A 20,964-nucleotide genomic window follows, 5' to 3' on the forward strand; every position below is an offset into this window, starting at 1 on the left:
TGTTTGAATGTTCATTTGATTCCTTTATCAAAATGTAGATACCAAGAAAATTTGGAAATTTAAAAAGTCTTAATAGAATCCAGTAATTATATGTATGTGTGAAGATAAAACGTCTTGTGTAAACCACTAAGTCTTCCTGTTTATTTCTGGACAGAAATCTTTAGGGGTTGGTGCGGGAGGGTACAGGAAAAGAGGAGCCAGGCATTTTCAGAAAATTATGGCAGTGGTGGCATACAGGAAGCAAATTTTTATCATCTCAATCGTTGTATATTCCTTTTGGATTAGCTGAAGAAAATTTAAAGGTAAACTTTAGTGTGAGCTCACTGAAGTCCAACGTAGATTGGAAGGGTAGATTGGAAGGGGACATTTGATGTTTATTTTTGTAAAGGAAATTAATTGGGTGTGACTGGCAGGGTTGAGACCTGAAGTTCCTCTTCTAGATAAGGAAAACTTCCCTTAGTGAGGAATCTCCAGACTGATTATGTTACATTCCTGTCCCCAACCTTGCAAGATAACTGTAGACTCTCCCTAGGAGGAGTGTGAGGAAAAGAATTAGGCAACTGTGCCTAAGAAGATTTGCAGACGAAAAACTCATACTGAGAGAAGATCCCGGACAGCTCTTATTCCCTGGGTCAGCTGAATCAGTTCAACTTCATTTTCCAATGAGTGGTTAGTGGATGTAGATAACCATAGGAATTGGAGACAAGTTGGGGATCCAAAAAGTTGAAAGTGTGAAGTGAAAGGGCAGAAGTTATAATGTTGCTTCTGAGTTTGCCTTGTTTGTAAATAGGAAGCCAGAAGTTGAGCTCCCAAATAAAATATTTCAGGAATAGTGTTTCTTAAGTAACTCCAAAAGTCACTACATCAACAAAGGAATAATTTTTTTAATGTACTTTATTCTTTTTTGAGGAAGATTGGCCCTGCATGATCATCTGTTGCCAATCTTCCTCTTTTTCTTTTTTCTCCCCAAAGCCCCAGTACATAGTTGTATATCATAGTTGTAGAGTTGTAGCTCTTCTATATGGGCTGCTGCCTCAGCATGGCCTAGATAAGCGGTGAGTAGGTCCGTGCCTAGGATCCGAATCTGGGGGCCCCCCTGGGCCACTGAAGCGGAATTCGTGAATTTAAGGGCTATGCCACCGGGCCCACCCCGACGAAGGAATAATTGAAACCTAGTGGGTAATGCAGCAACCAGACTGAGCAAGGAGCAGTGCCTGGAGATAAAAATTCCCCACAGGGGGAGAAAAACCACATCAAAGAAGAACATACTTAATAAAATTTATTTAAAAAAAAAAAAACAATAATTTATGCCCTTGGCAAAATAAAGGATCTTGTTAATATAAATGTCTCTTAGAAAACATGTGAAAAGATAATATAATAGATATCAATAAATCAATATCAACATTACAGCAAAAGTAATAATGATTCTATAACAGTAAGTGAGGATATTTCTGGCCTTTACACAGCAGTATTTCTGGAAGGTCCTCTGATTTCTCCATTTTTTGGTACAGATGTGCCCTCATTTTAAGAAAGCCTGATACAAACATAGCTAAATTTAGAAGGTTGATCAATGAAAGGATATTTATTCACATCACAAAATAATTCTTTCCAAAAAAATAACGAAAATGTTCCTGTAAGGGATCCTTCAAATTAGCAAATTTTCCTAACGTGTTTAGAATGTAATTAACCAAATACATGTGTCCCCAGCTTCTTTTGTTGTAGCTCTATTTCATAAAGTGAAGTATACCCCAAGTCAGGCTGTAACAGAGTTGGGCTTCAGATCTGACTGGAGAGAATGTGTTCTTAGAGTATGAAGAAGTGGTTGGGGCACAAGTTCTCTCAATCTTTTGTTTCTCTCATTGTGAGCTCTTAATTATCTTGTCTCTACTGCTTTCAGGTAAACTTTGTTCACCTGATACTCTCAAGAAAAAAGGAGGAAGGCGTATGGGAGTGGGGCAGACTAACGAATTAGTGAGTCACTCCAGCAGAGCAGAGCCAGAAGAGAATCTGGGATTCAGAGTGTGCATGTGGATATAGTTGGGGGAAAGCAGGAGCAATTCTGAACCCTTGACAAAAGGTATTTTTGAGACCCCTCTCACAGTAGGGGTGGCTGACTCCCTGAGGAGCAGCAGGGCCCAATCCAGCCCTCCCCAGATGGGACACATACTCAGGAGAAGGGGCTGGGACCTATTTGTCACACTCTTCCTGGCTCCCCTCAGCGCAATGGTAGTGCTGCTCACAGAACTCCTGGATCCGGCTACAGGCCTCCAGTATCATCACTTCAGGGACTGTGATTACCACTCGGAAGAAACTCGGGTACTCAAAGCACTGCAAAAATAAGAGCCAGTTATTCTCAGAGCAATTGAATCTGGTCCTGGACCACCCTAAAATGGCCAGGGCCCTAATCAACAAGAAGCAGTGATGCCATTTACTCAGGGCTACCAATTCACTCAATTTCCATCATTGGGGTGCTAAGCCAGTAATTGAGTTAATTCACCTTAAAAGGGACTTGTGGGACAAGCTTGATTTCCTCTCACCTAGAATGTTCAGCCACAACTTTTCTTGCTGGTATAGACAGGATAATGATGGAGGAGAACTAAATTTTAAGTAGAGGTCATGAGACACATCAATCTGAATCTTATCAAATGAGAATACACTTTGCTGGGGGAGAAAAAGTCAGACCAAAGACCAGCTCAGGGAGAGCTCCTGGGGCTCTAGAAACTGTTGAGAATGTTGTGAGGGAGACATGAGCACTCACCGTGGCCGGGAGGCAGTGGACGGATTGCTCAGCAACTAAGCGCTCCGTGAACTCCACATCATTCTCAAATTCTGGGAAATGTTCCATCTCAATTCCAACCTATACCAATAACAGGGAGAAGCAAACTTATCGGAAGGAAAACAGGCCAACTCCCTATGCTAGAAATTAAGCTAGGGACTTCTCTAGAAGATATCTTGGAACTCTACTACTGATAGCTAAGAGTTCTAGCACTTATGAGCTCATGAAATTTTTCATAGGGAAGAGAGGACATGGTTATATTAATTTTTTAGTTTATTAAAGTGTTCTTTCCTGGATGCTGATGAATGAAAGCTGGAAATAGCATGCCAGTGTTTCTCAAAACAGGCAGTATTAGCATTATGGGCTGGGCAATTCTTTCTTGCATAGAACTATCCCACCCACTGCAAGATACTTAGCATCCCTGGCCCATGAAATGCCAATCGCACCCCCAAGTCATTCTGAAAACAAAATTCCTGTACATTCCCAAACACCCGTAGGGAACTAGTATCACAGCCAGTGGAGAAATACAGTGGTATGGAAAGCCTCTTATTTGTGTCTTATATCTTCCCTGTAGTATCTGCATGTAAAATGATTCTCTGTATTGAGGAATTGTTATTTTAAGACTTTTTTTTGTGAGGTTAAATCACATCAGTGGGACAATTCGGAACAAGGCAATCCCTAAACCAACTGGCTCAGAAGCCTCCTTGGTTGTCTTTGTGAGCCCTGCAGGCTGGCTTCCCTTTGCCTTACAACAAGCCTGCCACCCACACACTTACCATGAGGTACATGGCCCCAGAAGGGTGGACTGGTCGGAGTCCAGGGATGGCAGCCAACGCACCGTAGCAGAGATCAGCATTGGACTGCAAGAGGAGGCAGAGAGACGTCAAGGACCAAAATTTAAGTGAAAGCTGAAACAAGGTCATTAAAAGTAGAGCGCACATTTAAGGCGGGGAACCTAAGTATGCTCTGCCTGCATAAAGAGTCAACAAGAAAAATCCCTGTTACTTGAAGCGTTTGGCCAGGAGCAGAGTGAATTGCCAGAAATGACAGAAATGCATGGATGGATACTCACAATGCTTGATTTGGAAGCCCTATAATGGAACATTGCTCCAGAAATGAAGACCCATTATTCCTAATCCCACGGGCAACATTCCCTGACTCCCCAAGTAGAAAGCCACAGACTGCCCTTACCTTGAGGAAGCTCAGAGTGTTGTGGTAGAACTCTTGAGGGGTGCGACGCAGGATGTTTTTCAGAGCTCCCTGGACAATGGTGCAGGGTCCCAGGATCCGCTGACTCAGCCTCACCAGCCCATCTCGGATCTAAAAGCCCCCCAGCAAATACATTATTTAAGCATCTTAAAGCATCTTTCTTAAGCATCTCAGCTTTGGGGATTCTGGTTCTGACCATTCTTTCTATCAAGATGTTAAAGCTTTGGGGAAGTGATGGTGCCTGGTGGCTTTCTTCAATCAGACCATCTAGGTTTGTAGCCTGGCTCTGCCATGTATCTGCTGTGTGACTCTGGGAAAATTATGCAACTTCTCTGTGCTTCATTTTTCTCAACTATAAAATAATGTATATAAAATGCTGGCACATTGTAAAGCCACAAACAATATTAGGTGTCATTACTGCTATTGTTTCCTTTTTTGTGTTCCTAAAATTGGAGGCAGATGGAACTTTTTAATGGAGCCAGGCACAAGAAAACTGAGTTTTGGAGAGGAATAATTAGTACCGTCTTTAACCAGCATCTTTCCAGTTACCCAGAACTGTAGGGCCAAGAAGAAAGAGAAAAAAAAACCCACCTCCTCACCACTGTGCATGCAAAGTAAATATATACCTATCCCAAGTTAGACATACTATTTCACCACATTGCTCTTACCTCATTACCAAAAATGTCTCTTCGGTCATGGATGAGGATCCAGCCCAACCTCCAGCCGGGAACCAGCCAGCGCTTGGCCAGCCCTCCACAGGACAGGATGGGGACGTTGCTGCTGAGGGTGGCCAGAGGCTCAAATTTGGAATCCGAAAACACCTGAGGGGAAGAGGTGCTTGTTGTAGTTGTCTTCGTGCTCACTTTCCTCCAAATCCCATGCCTCCCACCCTTTTCCTTATATCAGTAGAGACAGGGCCTTGGACATGTGGGCAATTCCCTACCCTGAAGCATGATTGGGGTCCCAAGAGGATTCAAAGGGGACTATCCAAAGACATTTACTCTGGTGTCTGGTCTGGATTAAAGGAAGCCTAAATGAGGAAAGTGACTGGGAAATAGGCCAGTAATAAGTACAACCCCACGAAGCCAGCTCTAGGGAATGAATGACTGTTGGAGTTATAGATTTAAAAGTAAAATATGGATCCACAATCCCCTATCTGAAATTCCTGGTCCCAGATATATTGCAGAATGCAGAACTGTTTGAATTTTAGAAAGGATATGTAGCACATATACCATATATTATGTAACACTTCCAGGGCAGTCTGGGACAGCACTTCTAATCAAACAGATTAACGTTTTGGCACCTTTCCCTACACTCTTCACAAATATATATAGAAAGAGATCCATACATGAGATAAATAAAAATTTACAAGTATCTTTATATCGGGTCAAGTCAGGTTTTTCCACCAAATGAATTCCAAAAACCTTCAGATTTTCATAGTTTTTTGGATTTCAGAAAACAGGGTAAGGGGTCGTAGATGTGAGTATTTGTTAAGAGGGCGTGGATACTGATTTTCTGTACTGAAATGATTAGGAGTTGCTTCTGATTATTCTAGATGCCCTTATTCTGAAGGTCCCATGAAATAATTTGGAATTCAGATTATTGTAGTGATATATCCTGCCCAAGACTCACCATATCTCCGTAGATCTCATCTGCTAAGATGGGGATACACTGCCTTGCGGCCACTGAAAATAAGAAAAACATGCTGAAATCATTTTGAGTGTGAATTGCCTTAGCACTTAATATTCACCTGGACTTACTGTACTTTGCATTTTATGTTTGTGTGTTTCATCTTCCTCTTTAAGAACTATAAATTCTTCTTATACTCTTCCAGGGTACATAGCCTAAATTTGCCATTAACTAGATATTTCAAACCCTCTCTTCCACATATGGGAGTGGTGAAGAGGCAAGTATTGCCTTTTTCTCCTTCTTTTAGGCAAGTCCTCCCATTCCAGTGGTGTGCTATTCATTACAGACCCCAGTGGAGCTCCCCCCTCCATCCTAGGCTTGGAACTTAGTGAAGGACTCCTTTCTCATTCCAGGAAATGGTTAAAGGATTCCGTCCCCCTGGGGGCTAGCCCGGTGGCGCAAGTGGTTAAGTGCGGCACTCTGCTGCTGCGGCCCAGGGTTTGCCGGTTCAGATCCCGGGTGTGCACCGACGCACCACTTGGAAAGCCATGCTGTGGCGGCGTCCCATATAAAGTGGAGGAAGATGGGCACGGATGTTAGCCCAGGGCCAGTCTTCCTCAGCAAAAAATAAATAAATAAATAAAATGAGGAGGATTGGCAGTTGTTAGCACAGGGCTGATCTTCCTCACGCACAAAAAAAAGGATTCCATCCACATCTCCTCCTCTGTCAAATTAAGTCTGCTGGACTCACCTGCCAGAATTTTCCGGAGATGACTTTTACTGAACACTGACCCACAGGGGTTTGATGGATTATTGACAACGAGACAAGCTGTCTTTTCATCAATCAGAGATTCCAGTTGTTTCAAGTCAACTTCCCAAGACTTCTCTGGCTGGGGAGGAAGAAAGGGTGACATTAAGATGATTCTGAAAAATTTAGGGGGAATACTCACTTAAAGGTGTAATGTAGGGCCAGCCCCGTGGCAGAGCAGTTAAGTGTGCATGCTCTGCTGCTGGCGGCCGGGGTTCGGATCCCGGGTGTGCACTGACGCACTGCTTGTCAGGCCATGCTGTGGCGGCGTCCCACATAAAGTGGAGGAAGATGGGCATGGATGTTAGCTCAGGGCCAGTCTTCCTCAAGAAAAAAGGGGAGGATTGCCAGATGTTAGATCAGGGCTGATCTTCCTCACAAAAAGTTGTAGTGTAAATAATAAAGTGTGTCTGTTGCCTTGATCACCCACTTCCAGATCTTTCTCTGCTAAGACAGTGGTCATATATTTTCACGAAGTAATAATTGAGCACTTGAGTCTGAAATTAAAAAGTCATTTACCAATAAATTGTAGAGTTTGACCTCAATTCCCATAGATTCAGCCAAACTCCTGTAGAGACAGAAACCCGGTCTCGGAACTAGGATGTTTTGCCCTGGATTGGCCAACACAGCTAAACAAAGGTCAATAGCCTGACTGCAGCCATTTGTCAGGATAACATCCTGTGAAGAAAATAAAAGGTTTATATTGTTGGGGTTCCAACAGCAACAGGAGAAAAGAGATTGTCAGAAGGGTGAGTGGGGAGCAATAATAAACTTACTTTTACAAGTTCTAAGTAAACTAGTAGGGACTGTACTAAGCCAAAACTTAAAGAAATTAATATGTTTATATATGTCCATATCTAAATGTTGTTGAAAATGTTGACCACTTAAATAAATCACTTTAAAAAGGACAGGTCAGCTGTAACTCAGCAGAGTTCCACGAGAGAACATTATGACCTTGGACTTTTTCACCTGGTTATTTATTTACTTTTGACCACAGATTTGAAGCCTGACTCTTCTCTAAAATACAGACAAAGAGCACCTCTTATGTTAAGAAATGTTGACCCCACACAGTGGACAATATAGGGAAGGGTGGCATTTAAACTTGATACTGCCCATCAATTCAACATGCCACGGCACCTCGATCTTCCCATCTGAGTGAACTAAGATGAACGAAGGAAGCTACAAATTAAAAAAAGACCCTATTGGTAAAATAAAAGATGTTAATTATTTGATGTTTATGAATTATTGTTTTTCAATGATCTTTTGCGTTGAATCAAATATAGGGTGACCTCTGAGTCCTTTGAGCCTCCTCGACGCAGGACACCACATAAGTTGTATGCAACATCATTATCATACTGTAATGACATTAAATATAATCACTGGTTGGTGACCTCATTCTATAAGAAGTCCTCGAATTACTAAAGGGAAATGATCCACAGCTTTTGTTTCCCCTGAAACCTTTATTTCTTGTGGAACAGAAACAGGAAAAAGGTATAGTTTGCCCAATATTGCTTCAGAGCTGGCACCTTATCTAAGGCTTACCTTAGCTTCCAGAGGTGCCTTGGGACAGTGGTAATAAGAAGCAATCTCCTCCCGACTGGATAGGTAGCCTGAAAGAAAAGAGCAGAAGGAAGAATATGGAAGTTTTCGTCCCGCAAATGACAGCTAAGCCCTAGAGTCAGTATGGCTTCAGGCTACCTTCTGTCCCTGCTCGGAGCACACTCTATTCAGTTTAGTTAGCTCCCAGCCACTGTAGATAAGGAGATTATATTTTATAATTTTATAATAAGTACAAATGTATAAATAATAAGGAAAGCTCCCAAAACTATAAAATACTCTGCACCATCTTGGCATCTTTTGACATGAAATGTTCATATTTGGATATCTGTCAAATGGGGACTTGGTTTTGGTTTTTCAGGTTAAACTAGTTCCCTAATACTTTGGATATAAAAGTCATCATAAACTTGTTTTATAATCTAATTTTTGGTCTTATTTTGTTTTAATTTTTGTTGTATGAAACTTTATAAAATATAAACAGTCTAAAAATCATGTCTCTGAGACCTATTGGAAGTGTTTTTAAAATTCTACTTTGCATGAAACTGGATTTTTATTCTGCATTAATATGTTTCCGTGTGCACATACGCAGTGGGAAAAATGTGCAACACCAAAACAAAGAATCATTTATCAAAATGTTTAGGGTAGAAATGTTTAACAGATGGAGAGTATTAAACCTAAATAAGAATAATTTCTTTCTGTCAGAAACAACCTTCTATTCTTTAATAGGATAGCCCATTCTTTGTTGTTCTTGTTTGTTTGGTTTTTTCCTTTTTTAATCTGAAACAATTCCAACTACATTTAAATGTGATCTGGACCATAATTAAAATAAACCTTGAATGCACAGAGAAGGAGAAATCAAGCCGAGGAGGTATTTCCACAGCACAATAAGTAAATTACTTTAGGACCTAGAGGGCTCAGTAAACAAGCAGCTGCATCCAAACTCGAGGCCTTCATAGTAGAAGTGGTGATGATAGGATAGGAGCATTTTTTGAGAAATAAGTGTATGATGGGAGCCTCGAGGGGAGGTGCCAGTAGACCAAAGGAAACCAGGAAAGAGGTTGGACCTTGATGGCTTGTATTTAGGCACCCTGAGACCCCTTGCCCCAAACCCAAATGGCCGTTTTATCTTAGCTTCTCCTTAAGAACTATGCATCAGGAAAGCAAGGAGAATTGCTAGAAATTGATTCCTGTTGGAAGAGCACTAAAGATTTGGAAGCCACCAGATCGAGTCTCAGGAGGAGCTTACCAATGGCGGGGGCATAGCCGTTATACTTCCCCGAGTCCAGGGCATCTTTCAACGCTTGGGTAATTTCAGGGTCTGTAGGCAAGTTTCCAAACACAGTAGGGTCCCCTTTTCATGGAAGGAAAAAAAGAGCCACCAAGACGTTACTCTTCCATGCCCAGTCCTCAGACTCAGCCTCCACTCCCATCTTCTCCATCCAGCCTGTGAGGATGGGGGTGAGTAGAACAATGGCTGCCCCTCGGTCCAGTGTCCCCAACTCACCAATTGACAGAGCAATCATGGTTTTGTTTGGGTTTGGCTTCACCTTCATGTTGTCCACAATGGCCCGGATGGGATTGAAAGTTCTGTTGGACAGGTCCGAGGGCCTCACGGTCCATCTGGCCTTCCTGCCTTTCATTTTTCCTGGCGCAGAGCTTCTCCCACTGATGTTGACATGCACATCCAGAACTGAGGGCAGGTTGCCACTGCCAGTCATCTGAATCACGCATGGGTCCATCGCTGGCGAAGCCTAAGGGGGAAAAAGATGGAGGTTTCCGCGACACTAAGAAAAAACACCATACAGAGGGGCTTCATTTGGACCTAAACATCAGGGTAATTTCACTGCTTGTCTCTGTCCAAACTCCTTTCTTTGTTTTGCTGCTTTTTCATGTAAAATAGCTTTGTTATGAATGAGAGGAATTTTAAGACTTTTTGCTGAAATGGAAAATAAAGCAAGAATGCCTTCTACAACGTTATCAGAGAGCATTCCATTGAATACTTACCTACTATGAGATTTTCTATGTGCAACCATAATCCCCATAAAAGTTTAACCGTGCTCTCAGTGAAAGCAAGGGAAATGACATGAAAATCATTAAAAAACCAAAGCTTACGTGTTCCCTCCTTTCCATGCAGAGCCTGTGCAAGGGAGTCTCCATAATACTTCAACAGGCTGTGTCTTGCCTTCTGCAAAGAAGAAGCAAGAAGAACCACTCTCCGTTGTTAGAAATTGAATGTTAATATTATTGTTAGTAAAAATAAAGCCCTATCCCATAAACATCTTACTGCCTTGTGGAAAAAGAAGTCAGTACACCGCAAAGAGAAAAGCACACACCCCAATCACCACCATTAGCTGAGGCTTGAGATGTTACCTTCCAAGAAAAGGAGAAGCAGCCTCCAAGTAGCCCAACTGGGAAACTGTCTCAGTTCTTCTTTGATAAGTTACAGTGACAATTGACTCAGATGCAATTTCTGACTGAAATAGTCTCCACAAATGGGTGTTGGAGTTGAAACTTTTGTGCTATTGGTCAGAGTGAGAACTGGGCAACAAGCCCTCCTTCTTCCTCCCCTCCCCACTTTTTGCTGCTTCTCACCTCTAACCTTATTGCCACCTCCACTGCCAAATCAGGAATTTGTCCTCACTTCAAACATCTGGAATTCTCTGTGTTAACTCTTTCTGGGCACTTTGTGAGATGTTTGAGAGGACCGTCAGAGGGATAGTTATGATTACAGTTGGTAATTTTTATTAAATCTTCTTTGTTACAAAACATTGCATACAGAAATGGATAATGTAAAAAGTGAGAGTCCTTCCTTGCACCTTACTGTCTGTACCCTCCATTCTCATTCCTGGGGGTAGGCAGTGGTAATGGTTTGACCATTTCTATCTATTACCAAGATAGATGATAGATAGATAGATAGACAGATAGATAATAGATACATACATATGTACATTCATCCATAGATATATAACTTTATAGATTTTCAAAATAGATGGGATCATGCTCTACAACTTGTTTGGCAACATGTTTACTTACTTCCTGCATCTTGGATTCCTTTCCTTGTCAGTCCACAAAGTTCTACTCCAGTTGGAACAACCTGGGCAGCTGAAGTAAGTTAAGGCTCACTCAATAAGTATCTTGAAAGTGCAGGATCTCTAAGGCAACCGAAACCTGTGCAATTTTATCCTTATACCGTGAATTCTCCTTCATTTACCTGCTGTGGAGGTACTGGAAGAATAGGAGGTCAGGCCAGATCTAAACAAGACTTTGCTAAGCAAGCACAGCAGAGATCTCAGCATCCTGTGAGCCTATGAAAAGTACCACCCACTCAAGGGTTAAAAGAAGCCTCGGTGACCCCGTGGCTCTGATCCTGTTTGTTCACTGGGAGACAGAGTATTACATAAGTTATTTCTTCTCCATTTACTTTTCAGTGATTCAAGTCTCCAGTGGAGTTGAATAACCTTTATTTTTCTGGACCGTCTATCTCTTAGTGCTTTGACGGGCTTATTTAATGCATTTTCTTCCCCACTCCAGTGAAACAAACATTTACCACCTCATCTTACCAGTGCAGAAGCAGAAGCAGGCAAGACCAGGAAGCCAACGAGGTCAAAGAAAATGTAGGTTCTGAAACTAGAAGCCCTGAGCCCCGAGCTGGAAAACCCTGGTTGCTGTGTTTCAAAAGGCGGAATACTCAGCCTTGTCTCTACAATATCCAAAAACACAGAAAAGGAAAGCCTTCAGTCAGCTCTGCTGTTTGGCACCCTATGGCACAAGGCAAATGGCTTGTTTGCTGGACTGAATGCAGTTAAACATCGTGTGGATGGGAGTATCCTTCACAGGGTGGACTTGCCAACAGAGTGAGAACACGAAATTGCTTCCAAAGCACATATATTTTGTCAAGAGAGAAGACCATTTTTTTTCTAAATGCTTTTATTCCACCACCCCGCATTTAAAATATAATATATGTGTGATGGAGAAAATCAGAAAAAATGAAAAGCATTTGTAATCCCACCACCACTCTTAACACATTAGTCCTATTTTTCTCCCACAAAGTTGGGATTTTGTTCTACATACATAGTTTTTAAATTGAGATAAAATTCACATAATGTAAAATTCACCATTTTCACCATTTCAAAGTGTAAGATTCAGTGATTTTTAGTTCACTCTCAACGTTGTGCCACCATCACCACCATCTAATTCCAAAACATTTTCATCGCTCCGGAGAGAAACTCCATACCCATTAAGTAGCCACTCCCCATTTGCCTCCTCCCAGCCCCTGGCAACCACTAATCTACTTTCTGTCTCTATGGATTTGCCTATTCCTGACATTTCATATAAATGGAATCATACAATATGTGGCCTTTTGTGTCTGACTTCTTTCACTTAGCAAATGTTTTCAAAGTTCGTCCATGTTGTAGCTTCATCAGTATTTCATTCTTTTTATGGCTGAATAATATTCCACCATGTGGATGTACTGCATTTGTTTATCGGTTCACCAGCTGGTGGACATTTGAGTTGTTTCCACTTTTTGGCTATTATGAACAGGCTGCTATTAACATTTGTATACAAGTTTTTTGTGTGAACATATATTTTCAATTCTCTTGGGAATATACCTTGGAGGAGAGTTGCTGGGCCATTATATGGATAGTTTTTACATTGTGAATTTTTTTTGTGTGTGTGAGGAGATCAGCCCTGTGCTAACATCTGCCAATCCTCTTCTTCTTTTTTTTTTTTTTTTTTGCTGAGGAAGACTGGCCCTGGGCTAACATCAGTGCTCATTTTCCTCCACTTTATATGGGACGCCACCACAGCATGGCTTGACAAGCGGTGCGTCGGTGCACACCCGGGACCAGAACCGGCAAACCCCTGGCTGCCACAGTGGAGCATGCGCACTTAACTGCTTGCGCCACCAGGCCAGCCCTAAGTGTGAATTTTTAAATTATATCATGAATATTTTCCCATGTTATGAAAAACATTCCATCATAGAGAAGTATCAGAATTTATTAAATAATTTTTGTATTTTTGGACATGATGTGGAGTCTAGTTTTTATCATTGTCAGTAATGCTGCCAAGGGCATCCTTGTGCACAAATGTTGGTTCATATATTTTATTATTTCCTTAAGTTTTTCTATACATTGACTTACTGCATTAAAAAGAATAAACATTTTTCTTTTACTTTTTTAGTAAAGTATAATACATCATCATAGGTAAATTCAAATTTAGATGTTTATAAACCAAACACTGAACACATTCTTTCCCCATAATCCCAGTCCATAGAGATAGCCCCTTTAGCTATTTCTTATCTTTCCAAGTGTTTCCTATGTCTACACAATACTTATATAGCAGGTTTTGGAGCTGTTCAAAAATATATATACTATATACATGTTCTACAGCTGCACTCTCCCTTATTGTAGCCGTTAGTCATAAGTGGCTATTGAGTACTTGAAATGTTGTTTGTCTGAATTGAGATGCGTTGTTAGTGTAAAATACATATCAGGTTTCAAAGACATAAAAATAATGTAGAACATCTCATCAATAACTTTATATTGATTACATGCTTCAATAATATTTTGGATATATTGAGTGAAATAAAGTATAGTATTAAAACTAATTTCATCTATTTCTTTTTATATTTTAAAATATTTCTACTATAAAATTTGAAATTACTATGGGGTTTGCACTCTATTTCTGTTGGACAATGCTGACCTAGAGCTTGATTTCTAGAAAATCTCAATAATTGTGTGGACATTTTTTCCATTTTCATACATAGAGATCAACAATTCACTTTAATGGCTACATAGTGTTCATTTAACCAATCCACTCTTGTTGGACATCTGACAGCTTCCAATTTTTTTTTTCTATTACAAATAAAGCATATTGAACACACTTGTTATTTATGATTGGGAATTTTTATGAGTCTTGTGTAATTTGGGGGATAGTTTCCTAGAAGTAGAATCACATTTCAACACTGATAGACCTGCCAAATTGGTCAACTGATGGACTACAGGAAGAAGAGATAACACAAATATGTCTTATTTTGACAACCTCTTGGAGTTCAGACTACCTGCCAAGGACAACATATCCTGCTTGAAGGGTGACACAGAGAGTCAACTGAGTGTTACAGCAGGGGTTCTCCAGGTGGACAGAATCTCAGAGGTGAAGACCCTTCTTGATATTGACCTTTGCAAGAGTTAAGTCAAGCAAGGATGGGATTTTCTTGAAGTTAGATGCTATTGTGACTGATTTCCTCCACTCAAGGTTTAGACATTCAAGGATCGCAGCTCCATGTGAGACTCAGTTTGAACTCTCCCTCCCACACCCTTGATGTCCTGTCCCCAGCTGAACATTAGAACAGGAGCCTCAGGTTATTCAGATAATCCCCTCCAGGGCAGCAGCAGTGTGAGTGCACCTTTGTCTCTGGTTTTCAGTCATTATTGTTTGGTCCCTGGAGCATTCTCTTTTTATCTTTGGAGCTCAGTTAGGTATTTTGTTATATTTTATCCAACATTTCTAGATATTTTTGTAACTGGAGATTTTCCAGGTCATCCTAACCCCAATATTACCAGAAAGGAAAGTCTATCTCCTTATTAATTTGAAATGTCACCTTTACCTTGTACTAAATTCCTATATCTTCCTGAACTTTTTATGGAATATTCTATTCTAGAGTGAACATTTTTACAATTCTTGATACACATTGCCAGCTTGCTTCAAAGGTCAATTACCTTCCTGTCAGTAATTGTTTGCAAACCCTGAGAATTATTTTCTAGAAAAATCTTTGCTAAATTGATTGACAGGAAAAAAAAAATAGTATTGAAGTGTTGCTGTTAGTTCTGTTTCTTTTTATTTTGATGAGAGTGGTCATTTTTCATATATTTATTAGCTCTTCACATTTTGTGAATTACCTGTCCCTCACCTATCTTGCAGGGGGCTTGTCTTTTTCTTAGGCAGGACCTGGGCCTAGCATATAACAGCAGGGCAGCAAAACAGCTGCTCTGAGATCACTGGCCCAGCCTCTTCTGTCTCAACCTGGCTGGCTCAGACTCAGGTTGACAGGTCAAAGAACAGCCAGCAGCACAGGATTTCGGAAAGTGGTCCTGCAAATAGTGCAGCTGACGCAAAACCGGGAGGGCCGAGGGGGTATGAAGGGGGCAGGAGCTGCTGTATCAGGAGGTCATCCCCATAGACAATCCCCATTCAGTAGCTGACAACCGAGCCTAAAACAGAAAGGAAAACAAACAAAGCAAACAGGTTGTGTCAATACCCCTCTTCTGTTGCTCATGTTTTCTCTCAGTGGAAAGCCGGGGGTGTGGGGAACAAATGAGAGGACCCAACTCTACTTAGGAAGCCTTCCTGTGCCACCAGGTAAGCTTCACCGGGCAGTCAGGGCCCAATACACTGTAGAAATACTCACAAAAAACTACACCAACCAGCCATACTTTCATTTAAAAATCAAACAACAACTTTCATTGACCTTTTTCTTAAACATAAAACTACTGTGTTTGCCACAGAAAAGTATTTTTTTTTAATTGTGGTAAAAAACCACATAACATTAAATTTACCATCTTACTCATTTTTACATGTATAGTCCAGTCATGTTAAGTATATTCACATTGTTGTGCAAGAGATCTCTGGGACTTTTTGATCTTGCAAAACTGAAACTCTATATGGGTTAAACACTAATTTCCTCTCCCTGCTTTCCCCAGCCCTTGGCAACCATCTTTCTACTTTCGACCTTTCTACTTTCTGATAGAAAATTCTTTTTTAGATAGTTCCACCACCCAGAGATAACCACTGTTAACCATTTTGCCCACTATTAGCATTTTGAAACATATTTTTTTTTCTAGGTGTACATCCATAGGCATTATGTGTCAGAATTTTGGAAGCTGTGAGTGTCATTTTACATGATATTGTGAACGTTTTCCTAAGACTGTCAAAATTTTTGTAAACTTGCTTTTCAATGATCACCTAAAACCCTGGGCCCTTCATTGCTATACACCTGTTTCCCACACCGTCCTTTCTCTACCCACGCAGAGTGGCATAACAGCTCAGGCTCACTGGATATCTATCACATACCCTTTGACACGCTCTACCTGAATCAGCTCATAATTCTCACATCAATCCCAGGAGTAGGGCCTGTTTCATCCCCACTTTTAAAAAAAGTAGTGAGTGGTGAGTTGGAGTTCCTGTCTCACCATCTGGCTCCAGATCCCACTACAGAGATCTGCCTCACTTTAGAGGATAAAGTGAGTTGAGAAGTATAATCCTTTCTTCTCTAAATAGAAAAGAAATAAAAATAGGAAAAAGAAAACATTTAGAGCCAGCTGGAGATAATTTTAAGAAAATAATGAATTAACTGTGTGGATTAAGCATGGGCTATTCACCTGCCTTTTATTGCTGATGTCCTTGTTAGTCACTTTGTGTCTTTTCATCCTGAACCGTTATCAATGATCCTTCATCTATTGGATACAGAGGAGTGCATATGTTTTAATCCCCCTAGTGGACTGTAAGCTCCCTGAGGAAGTACAAGGAAGTACACTTCTCCACGTCCTCCTTCAAGTCTGGTATGGTGCTTTATACAAGCCATGCTCAATACTTGTGTTAGGGGAAGAGGAGGAATCTCCCTCTGCCCTTTTTCTTAAGGTTTTTATGGCTGGCCAAACAATTAACAAGACAGGTTAGCAGGAGAAAATAATACCAAGTTTAATAACACGTATACATGGGAGAAACCAGGGACACTGCGTTTCTCAACACAATAGCAGAAATTCTCGTCTTAAATATTATGTTCAGCCAACGACAAAGGAGGATGTTGGGGGTGGGGGGAGTCAGTTACAGGAGATTGCCACTAAAGCACAGTAAACAAGAGTAATGTTATTATGCAGATTTAAGGCCTCACCTTCCACATTGATAAGTTTCTAGAGATGAGGCCATCCCCTCCTCTTCCCAAAACAGAGAGGGAGATACATTTACAAATGGAGATTTCTCTTATAAATGTAAATGTTTGTCTGGTAACTCTTTGCAGGGCCATCCAGAGAATGTGGCCAGAGAGTCAGAACTTCCGATAAGATGGGCTTGTTGGTGCCTTTCCTATTGTAACATTTATCCTACATTATCTTTACAGCCATCATGATAGAAGATCTGTTCCAGGAAGGAGGCACCATGTCAAATTCTTTAGGCAGTTAGTGGGGGAGGTCAAATGTCCCTCAGAGAAAACAATCAAGGGAAAGAGATATATTTTAGGATGGCCAAATCTTGATCTCCCACACTTGCTCGTCAGCTGGCGATGAATAGTACATAAACCAGAGGGAAAGAAATGGTACATGGAGTGGCAGGTGAGGGGGAACCAAAGCATTTGTATGGTTACAGAAGGTCGGGGGAGGAACTTAGGAGGGATTAGAAGGCTACATTGGACTCTGATCATTTACAATGCTGTTGTACATTTATAGACAGAGCTTTGTGGTTTCTCATCTCATGTAATTTTTATCTCATGTTCATTATCTCGTGTAATTTTTACCAAAACAAAAAACCCACAAACCTGTGAGCTAGACAGAGAGAAGGCTGTCAGAACAGAGAGGTGAACTTGGTTGAGCATTTTACATTTTAATTAAACTTTTTATATTAGAATAGTTTTAGATTGACAGAAAAGTTGCAAAGATAACACAGAGAGTTCCCACATAGCCTCACCCAATTTCCCCCTATTTTTAACATCTTACGTTACCATGGAACATTCTTAGTCACAACTAAGAAATAAATGTTGGTCCATTCATATCAATGAAACTCCATATTTTATTTGAATTTCACTAGTTTTTCCACTAATATGCCTTTTTCTGCTCCAGGATCCCATCCAGGATACCACATTACATTTAGTGGTTGTGTCTCCTGAATCTAATCTGATCTGAGACAGTTTCCTCTGATCTGTGACAGTTTCTCAGACTTTCCTTACTTTTCATAACCTTGGCGGTTTTGATGTAGAATGTTCCTCAGTTGGGTTTGTCTGATGTGTTTCTCCTGGTGAGAGGGGAAGACCAGTTGAACTTTTAATGTTATAGCCATCCACTTCACAATCAGGGCTCTAAAGATTGAAAGGGAAATAAACCTTTCATCTGTTTGCTAAGTGAAGTATCTGCAGGCCACTTCTCTCAAGTCTAGCAAATAACAATGGTTGTGCTTTGCATAACCATTTAAACAGGGCCCTGGTAACTCATTTATTTTTCTTTAGTCAAAACTTGGTGTTCCTTTATTTGTGGATGGCTAGAACCTCAATCCTGCTCCAATCTTAGTATTCATCAAGAAAGAGTATCATTTGTACTCACACAGGAGCCACCAAGCAAATAAGCCTAGACACTTGGGAAATAATTCTCTGTTCTTGCTTTTTTTTTTTTTTTTTTTTTGTGGGGAAGATCAGCCCTGAGCGAACATCCATGCCAATACTCCTCTTTTTGCTGAGGAAGACTGGTGCTGGGCTAACATCTGTACCTATCTTCCTCCACTTCATGTGGGACGCCGCCACAGCATGGCCTGAGAAGCGGTGCAACGGTGCGCGCCTGGGATCCGAACCGAGGCCGCCAGCAGCGGAGCGTGCGCACACTTAACCGCTACTACGCCACAGGGCCTGCCCATGTTCTTACCATTCTGATATTCAAAATAATCTAAAGTCTACACCATGCTCCAATCCATCAGCCTATCTCTATCTCAATATTTTTGTAATAATATATTGTTGACTGTGTTTTTTAAAATTGAAATATAATTCATGAACCATAAAATTCATCCTTTCCACGTGTGCAATTCATTGGTTTTTAGTATATTCACAAGATTTTACAATTATCGCCTCTATCTAATTCCACATCATTGTCCTCACTCCAAAAAGAAACCCTGTTGGGAATCACTTCCCACTTCCTCCCCTCCCTGCCCTCCTGCCTTGCCCCTGGCAACCACTAGTCTCCTTTTTATGTCTATGGATTTACCTATCCTGGACATTTCCTGTAAATGGAATCATACAATATGTGGTCTTTTGTGTCTGACTTCTTTCACTTATCCTAGTGTCCTCAAGTTTCACCCATGTTGTAGCATGTATCGGCACTTCATTCCTCGTATGGCTGAGTACTATTTCATTGTATGGATACAGCACATTTTGTTTCCGCAGTCATCAGCTGATGGACATGAAGGTTGTTCCCTAGTTGATTGTGTTTTGATAGCTGCTCAATATTTACTAATTGACCCAACACCTGGCATCGTACCTTGTCTTCCTCTTAATACCCATCAGGGAACTAGAGTCTAGTGAGAGAAATAGACATTAAGCAAATCTTTACACAAATAAAGATATTTAAAGTGCTATTGGGATAAGTGCTACAAAGAGGAAGTGCAAGGAGAATAGCTCCTGTGAGGTTAGAGGTTGAAGGAGTCTTCCCTGAAGACATTGCATTTAAATTGAATTGGGAAGATAAAGATTTAGTCAGAAGAAGGGAGGGAGAGAGATTACAAGCTGTGAAAATAGCATGCTGAAAGCCTTGATGGGCTAGGGGCTTGAAAGAAAGTGGTGAGGCATTATGAATAAGAGGGCAGTCGTAGGCTAGAGAAGGGCAGAGGGGTCTGGCCAGATTATGCTATGGATGAGGTGATCAGTAGCTGTAGCAGCATCTTGTCACCAAAGGACAAGGCTTAAACTGTCTTCCAATGGACCACGGCATTTAGAAATCCTTCACGCTGCTCAAAATTAGACAGTTTTTCATCCAATCCTATGAAGAGCAATTCTGGTCCTTAATCTTGTTCTTGCCCACAGGTAACATATCCTAGATATTTTGTTATCCACTGGTATGGTGGATATCTGCCCTGTGCCTCTTCAGGTCCACTCTTTTCCCTTTCCCACCCTTCTCTGTGCCCTAGGAGGCTAACCTGAATGGACCCCATCCATGGGGTCTTTTGGCCATTGTGGATCACTGGCAAGAGACTTGAAGGAGGTGCACAAGTTTGGGTATCCTCTGGCTCCCTTCTGGTTGGGATGCATCATCTGAAGCCCATAACTACTATCAGGAGGCCATCTCCAGACAGCTGCCCTCTCTGGGTTCTTGTCATCACTTCTTCCCCTTGCCCCTTCAGGCCTCAGTGGGGACAGCTCCCCTGATGGTTTCTCTAATCCCTACTCACACCTTTTATGGCAGCGTAGGGGAAGAGGGAGAATCCCCCTCTGCCCTTTCCCTTAAGGTTCTTATGGCTGGCCAAATAATTAACAAGACAGGTTAGCAGGGGACAACAATACCAAGTTTAATAACATGTATACGTGGGAGAAACCAGGGACACTGAGTTTCTCAACACAATAGCAGAGATTCTTGTCTTAAATACCATCTTCAGCTAAAGACAAAGGAGGATGTTGGTGATGGGGGGAGTCAGTTACAGGAGATTGCCACTAAAGCACAGTAAACAAGAGTAAGGTTATTATTCAGATTTAAGGCCTCACCTTCCACATTGATAAGTTTCTAGAAATGAGGTCATCCCCCCTCTTCCCAATACAGGAGGGAGATATCTTTACAAATGGAGATTTCCCTTATAAATGTAAATGTTTGTCTGGCAACTCCTTGCAGGGCCATCTAGAGAATGTGGCCAGAGAGACAGAATTTTTGATAAGATTGGCTTGTTGGTGCCTTTCCTATTGTAACATCTATTTTACATTATATTACAGCCATCAGATGGTAACTCCTTCCTAGAACAGATCTTCTATGTCAAATTCTTTAGGCAGTTAGTGGGGGAGGTCAAATGTCCATCAGAGAAAACAATCAAGGTAAAGAGATATATTTCAGGGTGGCCAAATCTTGATCTCCCGCAGCAGACTTCCGTCCCCAAAAATGTCTGCAACAATATTCCCATTCCACATACTCTTCAACAATGTGGCTTTGCTATTTCTCCATTGAGAAGTGGAGTCTATTCCTCCACCCTCTTGAATCTAGGCACACCCTGTGACTGCCTTGACCAATGGAAGTTGAGGGAAATGCACTGT

At 41.2% G+C, this 20,964-nt stretch overlaps 1 protein-coding gene across 1 annotated transcript; it reads right to left on the reverse strand.

The window, feature by feature from the left end:
• Positions 1–1,266: 1,266 nt before the first annotated feature.
• TAT (tyrosine aminotransferase) lies at positions 1,267–9,730 on the reverse strand. Its single transcript, XM_014788549.2, has 11 exons — positions 9,484–9,730; positions 9,226–9,330; positions 7,965–8,032; positions 6,942–7,100; positions 6,366–6,504; positions 5,618–5,670; positions 4,654–4,806; positions 3,968–4,096; positions 3,553–3,636; positions 2,759–2,857; positions 1,267–2,328 (listed from the first exon to the last, which is right to left on the reverse strand). Exons 1-11 carry the CDS (start codon positions 9,716–9,718, stop codon positions 2,188–2,190), a joined length of 1,365 nt encoding a protein of 454 aa, XP_014644035.1. The 5' UTR covers positions 9,719–9,730; the 3' UTR covers positions 1,267–2,187.
• Between the last annotated feature and the right edge of the window lie 11,234 nt (positions 9,731–20,964).

The sequence above is a fragment of the Ceratotherium simum genome, chromosome 30 (genome assembly GCF_057802395.1).
Source record: "Ceratotherium simum simum isolate JZ-2026a chromosome 30, ASM5780239v1, whole genome shotgun sequence".
In the NCBI taxonomy this organism is placed as follows: Eukaryota; Metazoa; Chordata; class Mammalia; order Perissodactyla; family Rhinocerotidae; genus Ceratotherium; species Ceratotherium simum.

Excerpts from the sequence above, each read along its gene's own strand:
- TAT (XM_014788549.2), bottom strand. The coding sequence starts at position 9,718 with ATGGACCCATGCGTGATTCAGATGACTGGCAGTGGCAACCTGCCCTCA. Across the intron at positions 6,505-6,941 it reads TCAAACTCTACAATTTATTG|CCAGAGAAGTCTTGGGAAGT; the intron begins GTAAATGACTTT and ends CTTCCTCCCCAG. Across the intron at positions 5,671-6,365 it reads TCTCCGGAAAATTCTGGCAG|TGGCCGCAAGGCAGTGTATC; the intron begins GTGAGTCCAGCA and ends TCTTATTTTCAG.